The 16,235-nt window shown below is 40.8% G+C and overlaps 2 protein-coding genes across 2 annotated transcripts; one reads left to right on the plus strand and one right to left on the minus strand.

Moving 5' to 3' along the window:
- Positions 1 to 11,578: 11,578 nt before the first annotated feature.
- On the minus strand, positions 11,579 to 13,579 carry tfpi2 (tissue factor pathway inhibitor 2). Its single transcript, XM_033636536.2, has 5 exons — positions 13,425 to 13,579; positions 13,051 to 13,221; positions 12,666 to 12,845; positions 12,253 to 12,426; positions 11,579 to 12,021 (listed from the first exon to the last, which is right to left on the minus strand). The coding sequence occupies exons 1-5, from the start codon at positions 13,495 to 13,497 to the stop codon at positions 11,939 to 11,941; spliced, it is 681 nt and encodes a 226-aa protein (XP_033492427.1). The 5' UTR covers positions 13,498 to 13,579; the 3' UTR covers positions 11,579 to 11,938.
- On the plus strand, positions 13,231 to 15,592 carry gngt1 (guanine nucleotide binding protein (G protein), gamma transducing activity polypeptide 1). The gene is made up of 4 exons (XM_033636537.2): positions 13,231 to 13,346; positions 14,641 to 14,708; positions 14,823 to 14,921; positions 15,149 to 15,592. The coding sequence occupies exons 3-4, from the start codon at positions 14,826 to 14,828 to the stop codon at positions 15,272 to 15,274; spliced, it is 222 nt and encodes a 73-aa protein (XP_033492428.1). The 5' UTR covers positions 13,231 to 13,346; positions 14,641 to 14,708; positions 14,823 to 14,825; the 3' UTR covers positions 15,275 to 15,592.
- Positions 15,593 to 16,235: the final 643 nt, after the last annotated feature.

Below are 16,235 nucleotides of genomic sequence, written 5' to 3' on the forward strand. Positions count from 1 at the left end.
TTCTTTTCCTAAACCTAACCCAAATAATCTTACTCTCCTTAACCTAACTCACATAGCTTTATCAAAGTACGGACTTTACCTTAAGTACGTAATGTGACAATGCCAACCACAATTCTTCTCCTAAATCTAACATACAAACTTTACGAAAAGTACGGAACTTTTCATTCAATACATAACGTGACAATGCCCAACTATGATTAGTTTCCTAAACCTAACCCAAATAACTTTACTCTCCTTAACCTAACTCATGTAGCTTTATGTTAAGTACAGACTTTACATTAAGTACGTAATGTGACAACACCAACTATGATTCTTTTCCTAAACGTAACCCAAATAACTTTACTTTCCTAAATCTAACCTACATAACTTAACACTAAGTGCACAACATGACAACGCTCAACCAGGATTTTTTTCCAAAACCTAGCCTATGTAACTTTACATTAAGGGCGAAACTTTACATTAAGTCTGTAGCATGACACCACCCAACCGTGATTCTTTTCCTTATATCGAACCTATGAACTTTACGTAAAGTATGGAACTTTATATTCAACACATGACAATGCCCAACCATGATTCTTTTCCTAAACCTGACATACAAATGTTACGAAAAGTGCGTAACATGGCGACACTCAACCAGGATTCTTTTCCGAAACCTAGCCTATGTAACTTTACCCCCCTGCTACACATCTGTGGGAACCAACACATTCGGGAGTACTTAAAAAAACAGGAAGTGTCCCTAATTTTTGTCATTTTGTTTCACAACCCTCTCTCTAAACTTTATTACAACACAATCAGCTGTTTGTTTGCAGTTCCCTCCATCCCCAAAATGTACCACTCATTTGCCCTCATCTCACGCATATGCACACACAAACACACACACACAAGTTAGTGGCGGACATGTTGCTGCATACTTATAACACATTATAACAGTGAAAGCCATGATGAGGCTGTCATTGCTAAAGCCAGGAGATCGGCAAACAAGCAGCGCTGCCTTCAAACCAGCAAAGAAGATAGAACAACCACCCGGGAGGAGGAGAGGAGCGGACAAACACAATCTACTCGGAAATGTTAATCATCTTCCCAAGGTGAAAACAGCTTTGCCCTTGTCAGCTACATGTGACATGCATGTGTGCACACATGAGTTAATTACATGAACCCTAAATCATGCTACATAATGAAGAACGTGACTCTCAGTAGCACTAATTTCTGGACAAGGGAAGAATCAGTTCATTTTTTTGGTTGGGACTGACAGACGACAGACACACAGACGACCTCCTAATCTTTTGTAAAACTCATTCTGAACATTCAACGCCTTATTTGATTGGCCATATTTGAAGCAGTGCTGTGGATGATATTGTGGTCAGAGGACACTTCCACAAAAAAAAGCAAGCCCTCTTCGATGAATCCCCTCATTATGGTCAGTTGTGGTGATGATGGAAGGTAGAGTGATAAATGAGGAGAATGGAGCTGTTTTGTGGAACATGGTGTGATGTGAATGTGGAGGATAATGATGCCGGAGAAAAGGCCATGAGTTTGCCTGTGCACAGTCTGAATTTAATAAGATGTCACTGCATCACATTCTGGCATAAAGGGATGTGATTATTTTTTTTATCTTGGAGAACTGAGGAACAACAAATGAGGCTGGAATAATTGTTCATGTTGAGGGTTAAAGATGATGGTGGTGTACTTATGCTAATTATGCTCAATAAAAGACAGCTCATGTTGGATGCAGGTTAACAGTGGTCACCAAATTCCTAATTAGAAAACAAAGCCTAATATAAACCACAAACATTGTGTATTTCCATTGATTTTGTACAAACACGCTCTCTAATGGTAACTTTATTGACTGATGAATGAATAGATGATGTCATCATGGTGCCGCTTTTCAGTGTTGAATTCTTGGCAGACTCTGTGGGTTCACTGAGTGTTTATTCTGTGACATTTCATTCATAAATGTCTGCTTTTAAGGCTTCCAGCAGTGAATCAGGAAATGTGCCCGTATCCCAGTGAAATCACCATGGTTGCTGTCGTTGTCGGTTCCTGGGGAGCAGCACCACAATTTGTCTCTAGATGACATAATTACTTTAGTCTCTTTCTGCTGCTCAGCTCCAGGGAATATTGAGCTGTACATTATTGAAGACACATTTATGATTTTCTGTTTCAGGTAAAGTTCGTTGAAAATTAAAGCTGCTATAACCAATATTTTGATATTAACAATGTATCAAAAGACTACTCTTTTGGTTCATCGTCACTAATTTTATCTCCAATTCCAGCTATCAAAGGCGGCTGTTTTCAGCAAAACACTTTCATTAACCCACTGTAGCTTACCTAGAGCCGCCAAGCGGTGACAACTAGCCTATTTGAAGAACAATGAACATCTAAAGCCTAGTTCACATTACATGATTTGCAGCGCGATTTTGACGTCGCAGAGGATCTTGAGAGCCACCTTAGGTCGGAGGTGAGTCGACAGATAGTCTGCCACGACGAGTCCTCATGTGTGAACAAGCCTACGAGCAAGTCGCCCCCATCTGTGACTGGGACTGGATATCTGGCATGCTTGAAAACTGGTGAAGTCTGACACGACTGACGAAGAGCATCAGCCAATGAGAGGCGGGATACGGAAGAAATGTGAGGAGGACAAGCCGCAGGGTTGCCACTTGCCAGGTCCGCTTATTAGCCACGACTTTGGGCTTGTTTCTAAAGTGGAGTTGTTTATTTGGGCTTGCTCTCTAAACGTCACCTTTCTCTCTATATATCTGTCTAATAAGTTATTTAAATGCGTGATAGTCGCTTCTTTTGGGCTTCTTTCCATAGCCCTGGTTCCTTGTTTCGCTCCCAAGATCTGGCAACACTGACAAGCCGGCAAGCAACAACACCAATGGCGGCGTCCACAGGATCACGGGGAGCGCGTTGTGTTTGGACCCAGGCCCTGGAGGCAGATCTGATTCAACACTGGGAAAAATATCCATGCCTTTACGATGTGTCGTCTCCAAGTTCAGTGACGTCACCTCGTTATCTGGGGCTCTGTCTGCGAGGGCTTGGTGGAGAAATCTTGTGGTGTGCACACACAGGTCATAACGCAGTTGGCGAGACTCTCGCTAACAGAAACACACTCAAAAGATTGCGATAGTCTCCACGACGCAAAATCAGGGTGAAAATCGTGTAATGTGAACTAGCCTTAACACGTCTATACAGGAAAGCTGAAACATTGGGTTGAATAATCAATTAGGATAAGTCGATTGTTTCAGTCATTTTTTAAGCAGCGTAGTCACATTTTTAGTGGTTTCAGCTTCTTAAATGTTAGAATTTGCTGCTTGTCTTTGTCATTTATGAATGTAACTAAAGCATCTTGGGTTTTGGACTGCTGGTTGGACAGAAAAAACAAACTAAAGACGGGAAATTGTTATGAGCATTTTTCACAATTTCTTTTGACATTTTGTAGAGTACACAATTAAGCAATTAATTGCGAAAATAATCAGCTGATTGTTCAATAATGGAAAATAATTGCATAGCACATTCAAACAGGATTACTGTTGGAAATGAAACTGTAACTGCAAAGGAACATCAGATAATTAGAAAAAGAAACCAAAGTGATTTCTTAACTCTCATACTGACATAGTTTTCAACTCCCCTATATTCATCAACAACATAAGCAAATATCTGAAATTCAGTTGTGGCTTTTGGTTTTCAGTGGCCCATCTGACCGGCCCTATGAAAAATTTTTTGGGAGCACTACTGGCTACCTGCCCAGCCCCAAAGCACACTGACAAAGCTAGCAACTGGTGAACATAATGGAGCGTGTCGCCACTAAAAAGATGGATATTTCCCTCAGGAGCTGAAGGAGAGCAAAACAGAACTAAGAGAAGTGTGAATGTTGTAATTACATTCAACAGATGGCCAGAAACACAACTCCAGTTGAATGATAATGTCGCTCTATACCTGCGGGACGTGTAACTGAGCAACTAACAAGTTTGCCATTTCAACTTTATAAGGTGATGACACTGAATATCAGTGTTGTGTTTACAGCTTGTTTCGGCTGCCCCCAAGAAGCACAGGTTTAACGGATACTTTGCTGCCAGGTTGTGTGTCTTGTGTGTGAATTAAATGGTTTTTCATTTCAAGGTTTTTGATGTGGGCGTGACATCAATCAGGGTCAATGACTGGCAATACTGTAACTTTGGTTTAAAGTTATTATTTTAGCAGTGTGATCAGTTGGTTAATATCATTCTCATACATGTGTATTGCAATAAGTACAATAAGTGTTCATATTCTTGATCATTCACCAAAAATATACCCAGTTTGCAGCGGATTACAGAGAAAACAGATTTCTTTCTTCGCTCTCACTTTGCGTAAAACCTGCTTATTCAGGGACTGCTCTCCATTTCAACCCCGTCATGGGCAGCATGTGGTAGGTCAGCTTTCCTAAATGCAGTATATTTTATAAATCCATTATTAGCCCGCAAATTCAATTGTGCCAATGTGTCACAGCGCCAAGTCTGCAGAGGACTGCTGAATGGGAGCTTGATATAAAGTCTTGAACCTCTGGGAAGCTGGTAATTGAAGCATACAGGCAGAGAGGAAAGAGAAAGGCTCCAGCTCAGATTGAAATCTTTCTTTTTATTTCATTTCATTTCAGCGCTTTTCAGCTCTGCCGCAAGAAAAAGAAATCATCATCAAGGCTTAGGTAAAAATAGGCATCTGTATTTGTTTGTTCTGCTCAAATCACTTTTAATCTTCTGAACCTTGATTAAAAAAAGGAAGTCTGGCACATTTGCAGGAGGGTAAATGTAGTGGATTTATGTGCAGCTATGAGTCTGCTGCAAAATACTTGGTCTTGTCAAACAACATGATTGTTACAGTAAAGACCTGTGGACAGAGGGTAGGATGTGCTCAGTATTTTGTTTAAACAAAATGTCTTACTCCTTTACAGTGGGTTACCAAAAAACTGAAATTAGTATTCACCTCAAAAATTAATCACCACACCACAACCAGAGCCAAAGCAGGGTGAAATTACACCAGGACTATAGAGGCGAGACCATAATGACTATTAGTAAACCTCTACTACATGCACATGCACAGGCAACACACACATAGGTAGACATGTCTTCCTGTTACAGTTCTTTGAGAAGCAACTGATTACCTGTGAAGGCCTCCCAAACACCTCTGAATCAGAAGCATGGAGTTGCCTGACTTGTTTAATTATACAACCACTACATGTGTTTGGCAGCCAGATGGACAGTGAAGAACAGCCCAGATTCACATCGCCAGACGCATCAATCTTAGGTGTGTGAGGGAAAGGTGTGGGAGACGGGGCTGAGATGTTCCATTTGACCCGACAGTGGGTGATGGATGTTGGGGAAACTCTGATGCCATGTCGGGGCGTGACATGTTTGGTCTACAGTTTAAAAAGACCAAACTCAGGCAGACGAGGAATAAATCTTAAAATAAAAATTCACTCAAATTTGCATGCAGTATGTCACTCCTCTGGCCAGAGTTCAGTTCCTGTCAGCAGGTTTGGCCTTCCAGCACAGAGGCTGTGATTTAATGCAGCAGTGTAAGTGCTGCAAAATAAATCTAATGGGTCAAGAGGTAATTAAAGGTTCAGTGTATAGGATTTAGAGGGCATCTATTGGCTAAAAGGAAATATAATATTCATAACTATATTTTGATTAGTTTATAATCAGCTTCATTTCTATGGGGGGGGCTGGAGCCTATCCCAGCTGACATTGGGCAAGAGGCGGGGTACACGCTGGACCATAGACCGCGGAACTGGGGGGGCCAGGGGGGCCATGGCCCGGGTAACTTTTGTACTCTGACATAGAGGGCTGCATTGGGTTTAGTTCCCATCGGGTCCCCATTAAACAGTAGAAGAAGAAGAAAAAAAAGAAGAAGAAGATGTAGCCTAGCGACAGGATGTCAACACAGGAACTTGGTGCACATGCTTAGGCGTTTCCACTCCATATTTATTCATAAATGGACGAATATGCCCTGAACCAGCTTTCATACCAATTTGCCGCTTGCTCCACCTGTCTGTCTGTCTGTCTGTCTGTCTGTCTGTCAGCTCCATCTGTCATGAGACAAACATGAAAGAAGACGTGCAGTTTATTGTGTTTCACCGGCAACGAGCTGTCATTACGCGCAACTATTACGCACATCTGTGCGCTCTTTATAACTCACTGTGTGAACCTATGTTGCATAATAAAGATTTGCCCCCTCATAATTTTTAACCGCCCCCTCAGTAACTTCATCCTGGCGCCAGGCTTGCCTTAACATCAATCACTGCGTGATTATATAAAGGTAGAAAAATAAATAAATACAGAGGAGGAGAATAGAATATGAAACAGCCTTTATTTCATTAAAAACTAAATGGAAACAACGAAATAGGAGCGCTATTCCTGACCACTGCGTCAGAAGACATGCAGGCCAGGGAAACGAAACAAACAACCCCACGAATCTCTTTATTAATAGCCTATAAAATGACGTGTTTTCTCCTGCGGGACGGGAGAAGACACAAAATCAATGCATCTCAGTGCTGACTTGTGATGATAATGAATATGATGTTGATTTAGATTCAAGGCAGCAGGATGAATTTTGGTTGTGGTTGTGGACTGGATGTACTTTGCTATAGTTTCATCTGTGTGTTTATGTGTAAATAGGCTTGGCCTGTTGTGTCTGAATGTTAGAGTGGGATCAGAGGGGTTAATCTGAGCAAGCATGTGTTCGTGTTCATGCGTGTACTGTAGATGTTACTGTGTGGCGTCGGAATAAAAAAAGTGCTCCACAACGTTATTTAATACATTAGTAATATTGTCTGTTTCAATGCATTACGGTTCCAGTCACTAGGCATGCCGACCGTCACAACAACAATGCCGAGCTCTGTTTGTGCTGCTCACCCTGTTGATTTGAAGTGAAGTGTAGATCTGTTACCATAGCAACTCCACCTCGTAGTCCATCCAGACAAAGTTATCTGTGCATGCTTTCGCCATTGTGTCTTCTTTGTTTTGGTTTGTAATCACCGCATTGTAGAGGAAGGCACTTCAGGGCAAGCGCATGGCATCATGCCGTGGTGTTGCTTTGCAAATTTACACTGCCACCCATTGGCCTGGCGTGCATGCTACAGCGTTTCCAGTAGATTTTGCGGCTCCGTGTGAATGGGGATCATTTCAATAACGTCGCCATATAAACGCAGAAGTTTTTTAAAACGCAAAGGACAGACTTTTCCGTTTTTAGAGAAACTGTAGTCGTCTAAACAGGGCCAGAGACAGACAACCATTCACACTCACGTTCACACCTACGGACAATTTAGAGTCCCCAGTTAACCTGTATGTCTTTGGACTGTGGGAGGAAGCTGGAGTACACAGAGAAAGCCCACGCTGACCATGCAAACTCCACACAGAAGGGCTCGCCCACACTGGGGTTCAAACCTGAAAGTCTTGCTGTGAGGCAACAATGCTAACCACTCCATCACTGTGCCACCAAAATAAGAATTGTTGTGTTTTCCTTACCTTAGAATGGGCCATTTGTATCAACATATGGATTCTGGCGCGTCCTCTCCCACGGAGGCCATCATGTTCTTGGATCGTGGACCATTTGTGTTCTGCATTCTGCATCCAGCAGCTCGAAAGCTCGCTCTGTCCATAGGTCGGTCAGTCCACAAAAATTTCCCTGCCCTTTGGCAGCCATGGTTTACGCCTAGAAGGCTGAGAATTTGGCATGAACGTCAAGTGCGTGTGTGTGTGTTTATGGTCATGCAAACTGGCTAGAAGGGGTGGGGACAGTGGGAGTGGCCTATAAGAAAGGGCGTATATCCTCTAAATTAATTTACATACCGAATTTTATAGAAACACACACACAGATAGAAAGACACACACACACACACACACACACACACACACATCATTTCGCCACATTCTCTTTTATAACTCATGAACCAGGTGCTGTAGGGAGGCATCACAGTGCTGCAGACAAGTGTCATGTCTTGTCAAGTTTTGTCCTCTCATTTCAGTTCTGCATTTCCTGTTTTATTTTAATGTGTTGCACCTGTGTCTCATTGTCTTCCCTCTCCTCATGTATTTAGTCTGTGCGCTCCCTCCTCTCAGTGCCAGTTCGTCTCAGTAGCTCTATTAGGTTACGTTCCCAGTGTTGTGACTTTTGCTGTTTTTGGACTCTGCCTTGCCCTTTTTGGAAAATGTTTCACCTTTACCTGCCGTCTTCATTAAAGACTGTGTTTTTGAAAAGCCCTTGTGTCCTTGAGTCGTGCGTTTGGGTCTACTCCTGGTGTGAAACCTTGTTAACAAGTGCAGGAACACATGGATGCATGTGTGTGGTCGCAGCAGTTGCAAATTTGTTTAAATTATAAGGGACAAAAATCAGTCTTTTGTTGATGTGCTTTAAACTGGTTGACAAACCACTGATTTAGTGCATTCAGATAATGTAGAAAGAAATATTTAAACCTATGAGATCTGTTTCTATTCGCATCAACATTCAGGAGTGCTCACATCCTGTTATATAAGCTTGAACAACAAAGTTACCAATCATTCTATAGACAAAGCTGTTTAGTTTGCTGATAATATCACAACTAGCTATAATGGATTTCCTGTTTCTGGCATCTGGGACACTGCACGCTGGACAAGATTGATCAGTCTAAAGGAAAACAATATATCAACCGAGGATGTATAGCAGGAACTGTGTCTTTAAAATATTCAAGTTGTATTTTCAAGCTTCGCCATCTTCCAGTATCAGTTCTCTTAGATGAGAAACACAAGATAAGTTGTTGCTTTGCCAAAGAAAGAGAGAGGAAACTTGTAAACCATGTAGCTGGATCCTCACCCGGTGGTTTTTATATTTCCGTGCTGCCAAAGCTGTGAGAGCACTCTGAAGAGGCAGAAGTCAATTCAGCAAACCAGATCCACCCACAGAAGCAGATTGTAGTAGAATAAATTCCGCTGAGTCAACGCCTGAGCTGCACGGAGTGGGTTGCTCCAGTGCTCTGAAACATATAGTGACTACAGGTGGCCGCAGAATCTGTTGTACCTGCAGTTTACTAGTTTAATTAAAGCAGTGAGAAACTACTTAATTTACTCCTAGGGTTGATATGATACAATAGCTTTATTCTGTTGTGTTTTTACAAGTAAATAGAAGCTATTTATATTGTGTACAAACACTGTCAAAGATGCCTCTGCTGGGTATTGTTAGATATGTGAACCTGCCACTAGGGGGCATCTCCACCATGCAGCTTACTGTAAAAGCAGTGTATGCTTGCTTGGGGTTATGTTAAGTGTTTAATTAGCACTCTCTTCAGCAAGTATTTGGTGCTTGACAGTGAATTCAAAAACTGCTATCAGTGGTGGAAAGTAACTAAGTATATTTACTCAAGCAGTGTACTTCAGGAAGGTGTTGGGGTACTTGTACTTTACTCAAGTATATCCATTTTATCCAGCTTTATAGTTCTACTGCACGACATTTCAGAAAGATATATTGTATTTTTTACTTCACTACATTCATTTAACTTCTGTGGCTAGTCACTACTTTGATTTTATATACAAATGATGTGCACAACTTATTAAATATGATGCACTGTTGCAGATTAAAGGCCCCACATACCTGATTAGACGGACTCAGGTTGGAGTTGCACTTATACGAGTGATAAAGTTATAAATTACCCCACAACAAAACAAACAATAGAGCGCTTTAAGTCCTACAAAATATATTTCTTTATCTTGTTGTGCCCAGTAATTAATGTGTGTGAATTAAGATCTTGTGTGCATAAACAAAACTTAAAGGCTCCGTAATTTAACATGCTGAAAGGGCCTGTTTTTACTTTTGATGCTTTAAGTACAATTGCTGGTTTGTACTTGTAGAATTTCAAATGCAGAACTTTTGCTTGAGTATTTTTCCACTTATTTTTAATTAAGAACAGGATCTGAGTACGTCTTCCACCACAGTAAACACACTTTACACATATATCCTTTTTAAAACCAGAATTTTAATTTGATAACTTTTGAAAAGCACAAATACAAAACAGTATCACAGTCTGACAAACAGTCATCCTGCAGTGAATTAATCTCCTATAAAACGAGAAGCGTGCTTCAATGTAAACGTCCATTAATCACCATTGAGAATGAGAGACAAAATTACCCTGCCTAATGCACTGTGGCTAATGAAATAACCAGAGCAGGATCAATTCATCTCCAGCCCTCTGAACTGAACCAGATCTTTTGCAGTCAGTATTATATTGCCATCCATTAATGCTCCAAGACGGAGCTTTGTTGTAATTAAAAGTTAACCAGCTGTGTCCATTTGTACCATCTCAAACATTTAAAAAAAAAGGTACAAATATGTTGTAATTGCGCTGAAAACACAAGATCTGTAACCGTAATGGTCAGTTTTAGTATCTTCTGCAACATAAAAATTGTTTATATCTCATACTGCATCATGCTTAATTTTCATGTACAACCACTGACTTGTACTAGATGAAATTAACATGCCTCTTCTGCTTTGCTGCTTTCCACACCCTTTAATATACTTTTACTCATATTTTCAGTGATTGGAAAGTTCAAGCAGAGAAGTAAAGTTTATCTCAGGGAGCAAGAGGTCAAAAAAAGCTCAACCTCAATTCCCAAAGCCACCAGTGATGATTTCAAGATGATGTGGCTTTTGAGAGGCTGAGCAGACACTGTTAGGATGACACCCTATCTCTCATATCGCTATTGAGTAGATGATTTAGCGTTGGCTCTTAATAGCAAAGGGCCTAGCCAGACGTATTACCTTTTACTGCTATTTATAGCCGAGCCAGATGGGTGAGCGGTTTCCTTTGATACCTTCCATAAATATTTATTGTTTGAAAAATCACACAGCGCTACAACTGTTAAAGGAGATGGAACAAAGCAGAGATTTAGGACAGTCAGGATATTCTCCTTGGAATTAATAGCATCTTTTCCTTAATGGCGTTACGATTTATTTCCTCCTGCGGTACATATTATGAGTAAATTGGTGTTATTGATCAAAGAAAAAGAAAAAGCTTATTCAATAAGAGCTTGGGAGAAACTATATATGCATATAGCTTATCATGCTTTGTGCATGGATGCATCCCCGTTTGTACTTATAATTGTGTGTATGTCACTATAATTACTTTATAATTGCTGGGAACATTGTTGGAGGCTCATGATTCACATTTTGTAAACCTGCAGTTTCCTCTCCACTAGACATGCAGAAACGTCCTAATGAACCCACCACGGCCGTGCTTGCTGCTCTATGATTACCTCCTCCCTGATTCAAGGCTATGCTGAAGCGGCCAAGATAGGCTTGAGTGCCTTGCGAAGTATTACCAGATAAGGATGGAAGACAGCGGCATTAGTAAGGAATGGAAAAGGCCTAGAGATAAAGTGAAAGTGACTGTGAGGAAGTGAAGGAAGCAGCAAAGCTTGGTTTTTTTTTTGCCTTGTGCTTTAGTAAAACGTATTAATACACTGTTGAAGGTTATATGCAAACACTGACGTGATTGGGGAAAATGTAAACAACACATTTTGTTAGTTAATTATTCAAATCACACAATCAGCAGCACAAAAATGGCACAGTGTTTCATAAAACTGTATATTTCTTTATAAAAAAATGTCCTTATAAAACAGGCAAATATATAGGATCACAGGATCATAAGGTGTTTCTTATACAAAAAAATACATTTACAGTATCAAAACACACAATAAAGAACATTAGTGCAGTAGTAACAAACTTCATCGACAGCATACAGTGAAAATTACATTTGAAATTGCTCATAAAGCATTACAAATACAGTGGATGTGTATATGTGCCACTAAAGCTCATCCGCGAACAACAAGGAAGAGCTGGTCGTCATTTTCGGAACAAAACAAAGTCAGTTTATATAATGTGAGTTTCCAATAAGGGCTTGTCCAAGTGAGAGTCCCTGAGTGTCAGACGTCTACGCCTGCAAGAAAGTGATGCGATTATGTCTATTCCGTCTCATGCGACGGCCTTTTCCTTGGCTTGTGTATTTTTTCCTTCCTGGAATGAAAAATATGTATAACAACTGATTAGTATGATAGCATCTACGTCTAATGCCTGTAATTATACACTGCAAACGTAACAATAGAGTCAGATGTTCTTTAATTTATTTGTATAATGAAATCAGCTCTGAGTTATGACTCAGTTAACTCTACAAATTCTCCTCAAATGATCATCAGGCGTCATTGTTGACAGTGACGCACTCGCAACACGCGTTCCCCACTCACACACCTTTGGCACACACGTCCATGCAGCTCTGCCTCGACACAAAGTTGTTGCTGCTCCCTCCGCAGCCTGAGTAGATGAACTCCTCGCACATCTTGGTGGCTGTGTTGTAGAAATACCGAGGAATGGAGGCCGAACACTTCCCTTTGTCCACGGGGTCCAGGCAGAGCACGGGAACATCTGTAAAGCAAGACACAAAGCACAATGAGACCACCAGTCATCGTCTTTGAATCATTTCCTTTTCGTTGAAATATCTTTATTAATTGTGTCTCCTCAATGACAGATTGTTTTCACACACTGAATGTATGAGGTTCTGTCTCAGTAGTAGCACTAAACTGCACCTTGAAAGCTTGTTTCTTCCTTCTTCACAATATAGGAGAACTCAGTGGCAGCACGTCAGAGTAAATAAGTATACTAACTTTTTCGTGGGTTGCAGTACTCCTTGCAAGTGGTGAGGTCATGGAAGCGATTGGAATTGCCCTGGCAGCCACCGTAGGAGAAGGGTTCACACTGCATGGTGGTCATATTGAAGAAGTAACGGTGAAAGAGGCCCCGGCAGGGTCCCTCATTTCTAGGAAACCTGCAGATTTGGGGAATTTCTGGGGGGGAGAAAGACAAAATTTAAAGTTGAGGTTAGATCAAGTGGCATGGTGTGACGAGAATTCACTTTAACAAACGTAGACTCAAATAAACATTTTTATATAAAACCCAAAGTGTAAAAAAACACACCCAGAGTACATTTTAATAACTGGTGAGGTGGGCATGGTCAGCATTAAGTGTATGCTCATCACATTGACAACTCACTTGGTATTCTGAAACATGTTTTATGGCACTCCTGGTAACTCCTGAAGTTATTGGCATTCCCTTGGCATCCGCCATAGTAGAAAATCTCGCATTTTTGGGTGATAGTGTTGTAGTGGTAGCGCTCGATCTCTCCTCTGCAAGGTCCCTCGTCCACTTGAAGGAGACACGCGCCTGAAAGCAGCAAATTCATTGTCACTGAAACACGAAACCTCCGTAGAGAAAAGACGGCACTTAAGCTTTAATCAATGCTGTGCGTAAAAGTCGCCAACATGTCTTACGCAGCAGGTCACATGATGGTAAGCAAGACTTTAACGTGTTTTAAAGAGTTCGATAAAATACAAAAGAAAATAGGATAAAACATGCTTTTAGGTTACCTTTAGGTGCCAGCGCCAACACGTTGTAAAACGAGGAGAAAAGTGTAAAGAGCGCTAATATGCAAAACTCCATTGTGAAACTTTGTCTGCTCTAAGTCCAGTCTTTTTCCGCTTTGTCGACCATCCCAGCGACATCCAGCTTTATAGTAGAGTGAAGTGCTTCCCGGGGGATTTTTAGGGGCGGGGATGGCATGACTCATTTTCATACTACAGTGCAACCAGATGAGAGTGGTGATGAATTCATTAGTGACATCAGAGGAGCGTTTTTACGTCGTAATATTTGACTGTTAATGCAGTGACTAAGGGTATATTCAACATAAGTGAATTAACAAGGGAGGAAGTTGAATTTCCTCTGCCTTCACTGGTCATTGAGGATGAGGATGATGTTGAGAGTGATGCTGATGATGATGATGATGATGAAGGTTACACCCCCCCTCCAGCATTTCTGTAATCTTCCCACAGAGCAGGTATTGTGTTGTCTCCAAGAGACAGACACTCTTGTGAAACGTTAACACATTTTTACTTGTCTGCTCAGTCCTGCCAGTTTCCCATCACGCACTCGTCTGACTGGATCTGACACAACCACACACACGCACACACATACACTTTCACTTAAAGTCTCATTTGCAAACCTTGAGGTTTATGTTTTGTTTTTGTGTTGCTCAATACTCGCAGCCACCTCTTCCTTCAAGGCAAAAGTCTTGCACCACAAAACGCTCAAGGTCCCTGTCCCTTGACTTGAAAGCAGCATTATCTGAAACTTAAGTGAAAAAAATGCACATTAAAATGTAGCTTTGTGGTTTCACATATCTGCACAATTTTGGTTTGTGGCATCTGTTATTAATGATGTTATGGAAAACTGTTTTGCAGTCACGTTTAGAAGAATAATGATGCGTCTCCACCTTGACAGGTGGAGGCTAAATACAGATTAGCCGTCTTATCAAAGTGACCTGATACATGAGGCACCACCCCTTAACCCACTTCTGACAATAATCAAAAGCAGAGTCAAAACAGCCCAAATCCAAACTTTAATCTGCAATATACAGTAAATACAGCTCCTTGTTTTACATGTAATTCAGAAGAACCCAAACAGACACCTGTGTGATTCACTGTCCTGTTTGATAGTACACTTCAGATACTGGCTCGATCACGGGGGGCCTTGTTTTAATCAGATTAGCGGATTAGAATTGTTTACGCGGATCACTTTATAACCCAGATTGAGGGAGTGGAGAGGGATTCTTCATCAGGATTTCAGGGCTGAAGGACTGCTCCGTTTAAGCATCCGTGAGTACATTTCTATTCTTTCAATTGAGTTTTGTGGAGTAAGATCTTTTATGTGTCATATGGTGGGGAATATTTTGCAAAAATAATTAAATAAAAAGGTTTTCTTTTTGATAGAAAATGCCGGTCATCAATGTAGACGACCTGACAGACAAGGACAAGGCTGTAATGGAAGTAAACCAACTCAAAATTGAAGTTAAACTGGAGAGGTGGTTGGTAAGTTGATTATTATTTATTTATTTTTGCACTGAAGTGATGAATCAGAGATACCAGTGAATAATTTACTGCAACTGTTCAGACTTTTTTCCTTGACAAGCAAAAAATGATCATTTTCAACCTGTTTAAAATGAAACAAAGTGCAGTTAAATCTACCAGGAACAGCATAAATATGAAAATGCATTTCTGGATAAGACTGTCTCAACACCTTTGTCTGATCACCTTAGACATCGAAATGCTGTGAGGAAATTAAGGAGTACATCCAGGCTGGAGTGGAGGAGGACATCCTCGTCAAAGGCATTGCAGAGGAGAAAAACCCCTTCAAGGAGAAAGGTGGCTGTGTCATCTGCTAGATCGGACCCGAGGAGCTGTTCATATCTCAGATTAGCACCTGAGGACATTCTCCCTCCCCTCATAAAATGGATTTGCAGACTGAGAAGACTAGAGGAACTTAATAAAGAAAAAATATATAAAACCTCACAAGTTCCCATGTAAACGATTTCCCATCTTCTGGCCAGATTTGTAGCCTTATGATCTCAATAAATAAGAATTGTATTTGGTGAGGATTATGTGATGCTTCTCTGTCATGTGGTGTAGACTGAGCAAACGGGGCCCATGTGTTGTTTCAAAAACAGAAACAACTGTCAATAAATGTGCTTGTTTATAACTCAGCCTGTCTCCATCATTCACTGTGGGAAGGTTTCAGACAAAGGAGAGAAACACAGATATATTTAGAGTTTACCTAACTTTATTCTCATAAATCTTTATGAGATCGTTAACTTTTTGTAGCATACATTGTGGTAAAGATACATCCTCTTTTGTTTTCTCTCCCTCAAGCATGTCTATTTGTCACCCTTGTCACACTGCCTAGGTCAGCACAGGGTGATTTTCCCTTGGCAGATTGATTTGAAAGTGACTCAGTCAAGGATTTCCTTTATTATTAGAGGCTTGAAGAGGTAAAACTATCCAGTATTTCACAATAAAATAGCAAAGATAGAAAAATAAAACAAAAATTGTGCCAGAAGTGTTTTTCCACTTCTGTCTTATTCTGCAACCCCTCAGATTAACTGTGATCCTTTGAAAGGTCCTGACCCCAATGTTGGGAACCGCTGCTTAAACAGATGTGAAAGGCCTACTGTAAGTGGTGCTTTTTTAGGAAAAAAAAAACTACTGGGTTACCCATCTTCTATTTGTTTAATGGCGGTGTTTCCCTTCATGACGGAACCAGACGGTAAGTCAAGCACAACATTTAAATTTTCCACTGGGGTTAATGTTTATCCAGGAAAGAACCAAAACTCACACACCAGGTTATTA

The sequence above is a fragment of the Epinephelus lanceolatus genome, chromosome 16, assembly GCF_041903045.1.
Source record: "Epinephelus lanceolatus isolate andai-2023 chromosome 16, ASM4190304v1, whole genome shotgun sequence".
NCBI lineage: Eukaryota > Metazoa > Chordata > Actinopteri > Perciformes > Serranidae > Epinephelus > Epinephelus lanceolatus.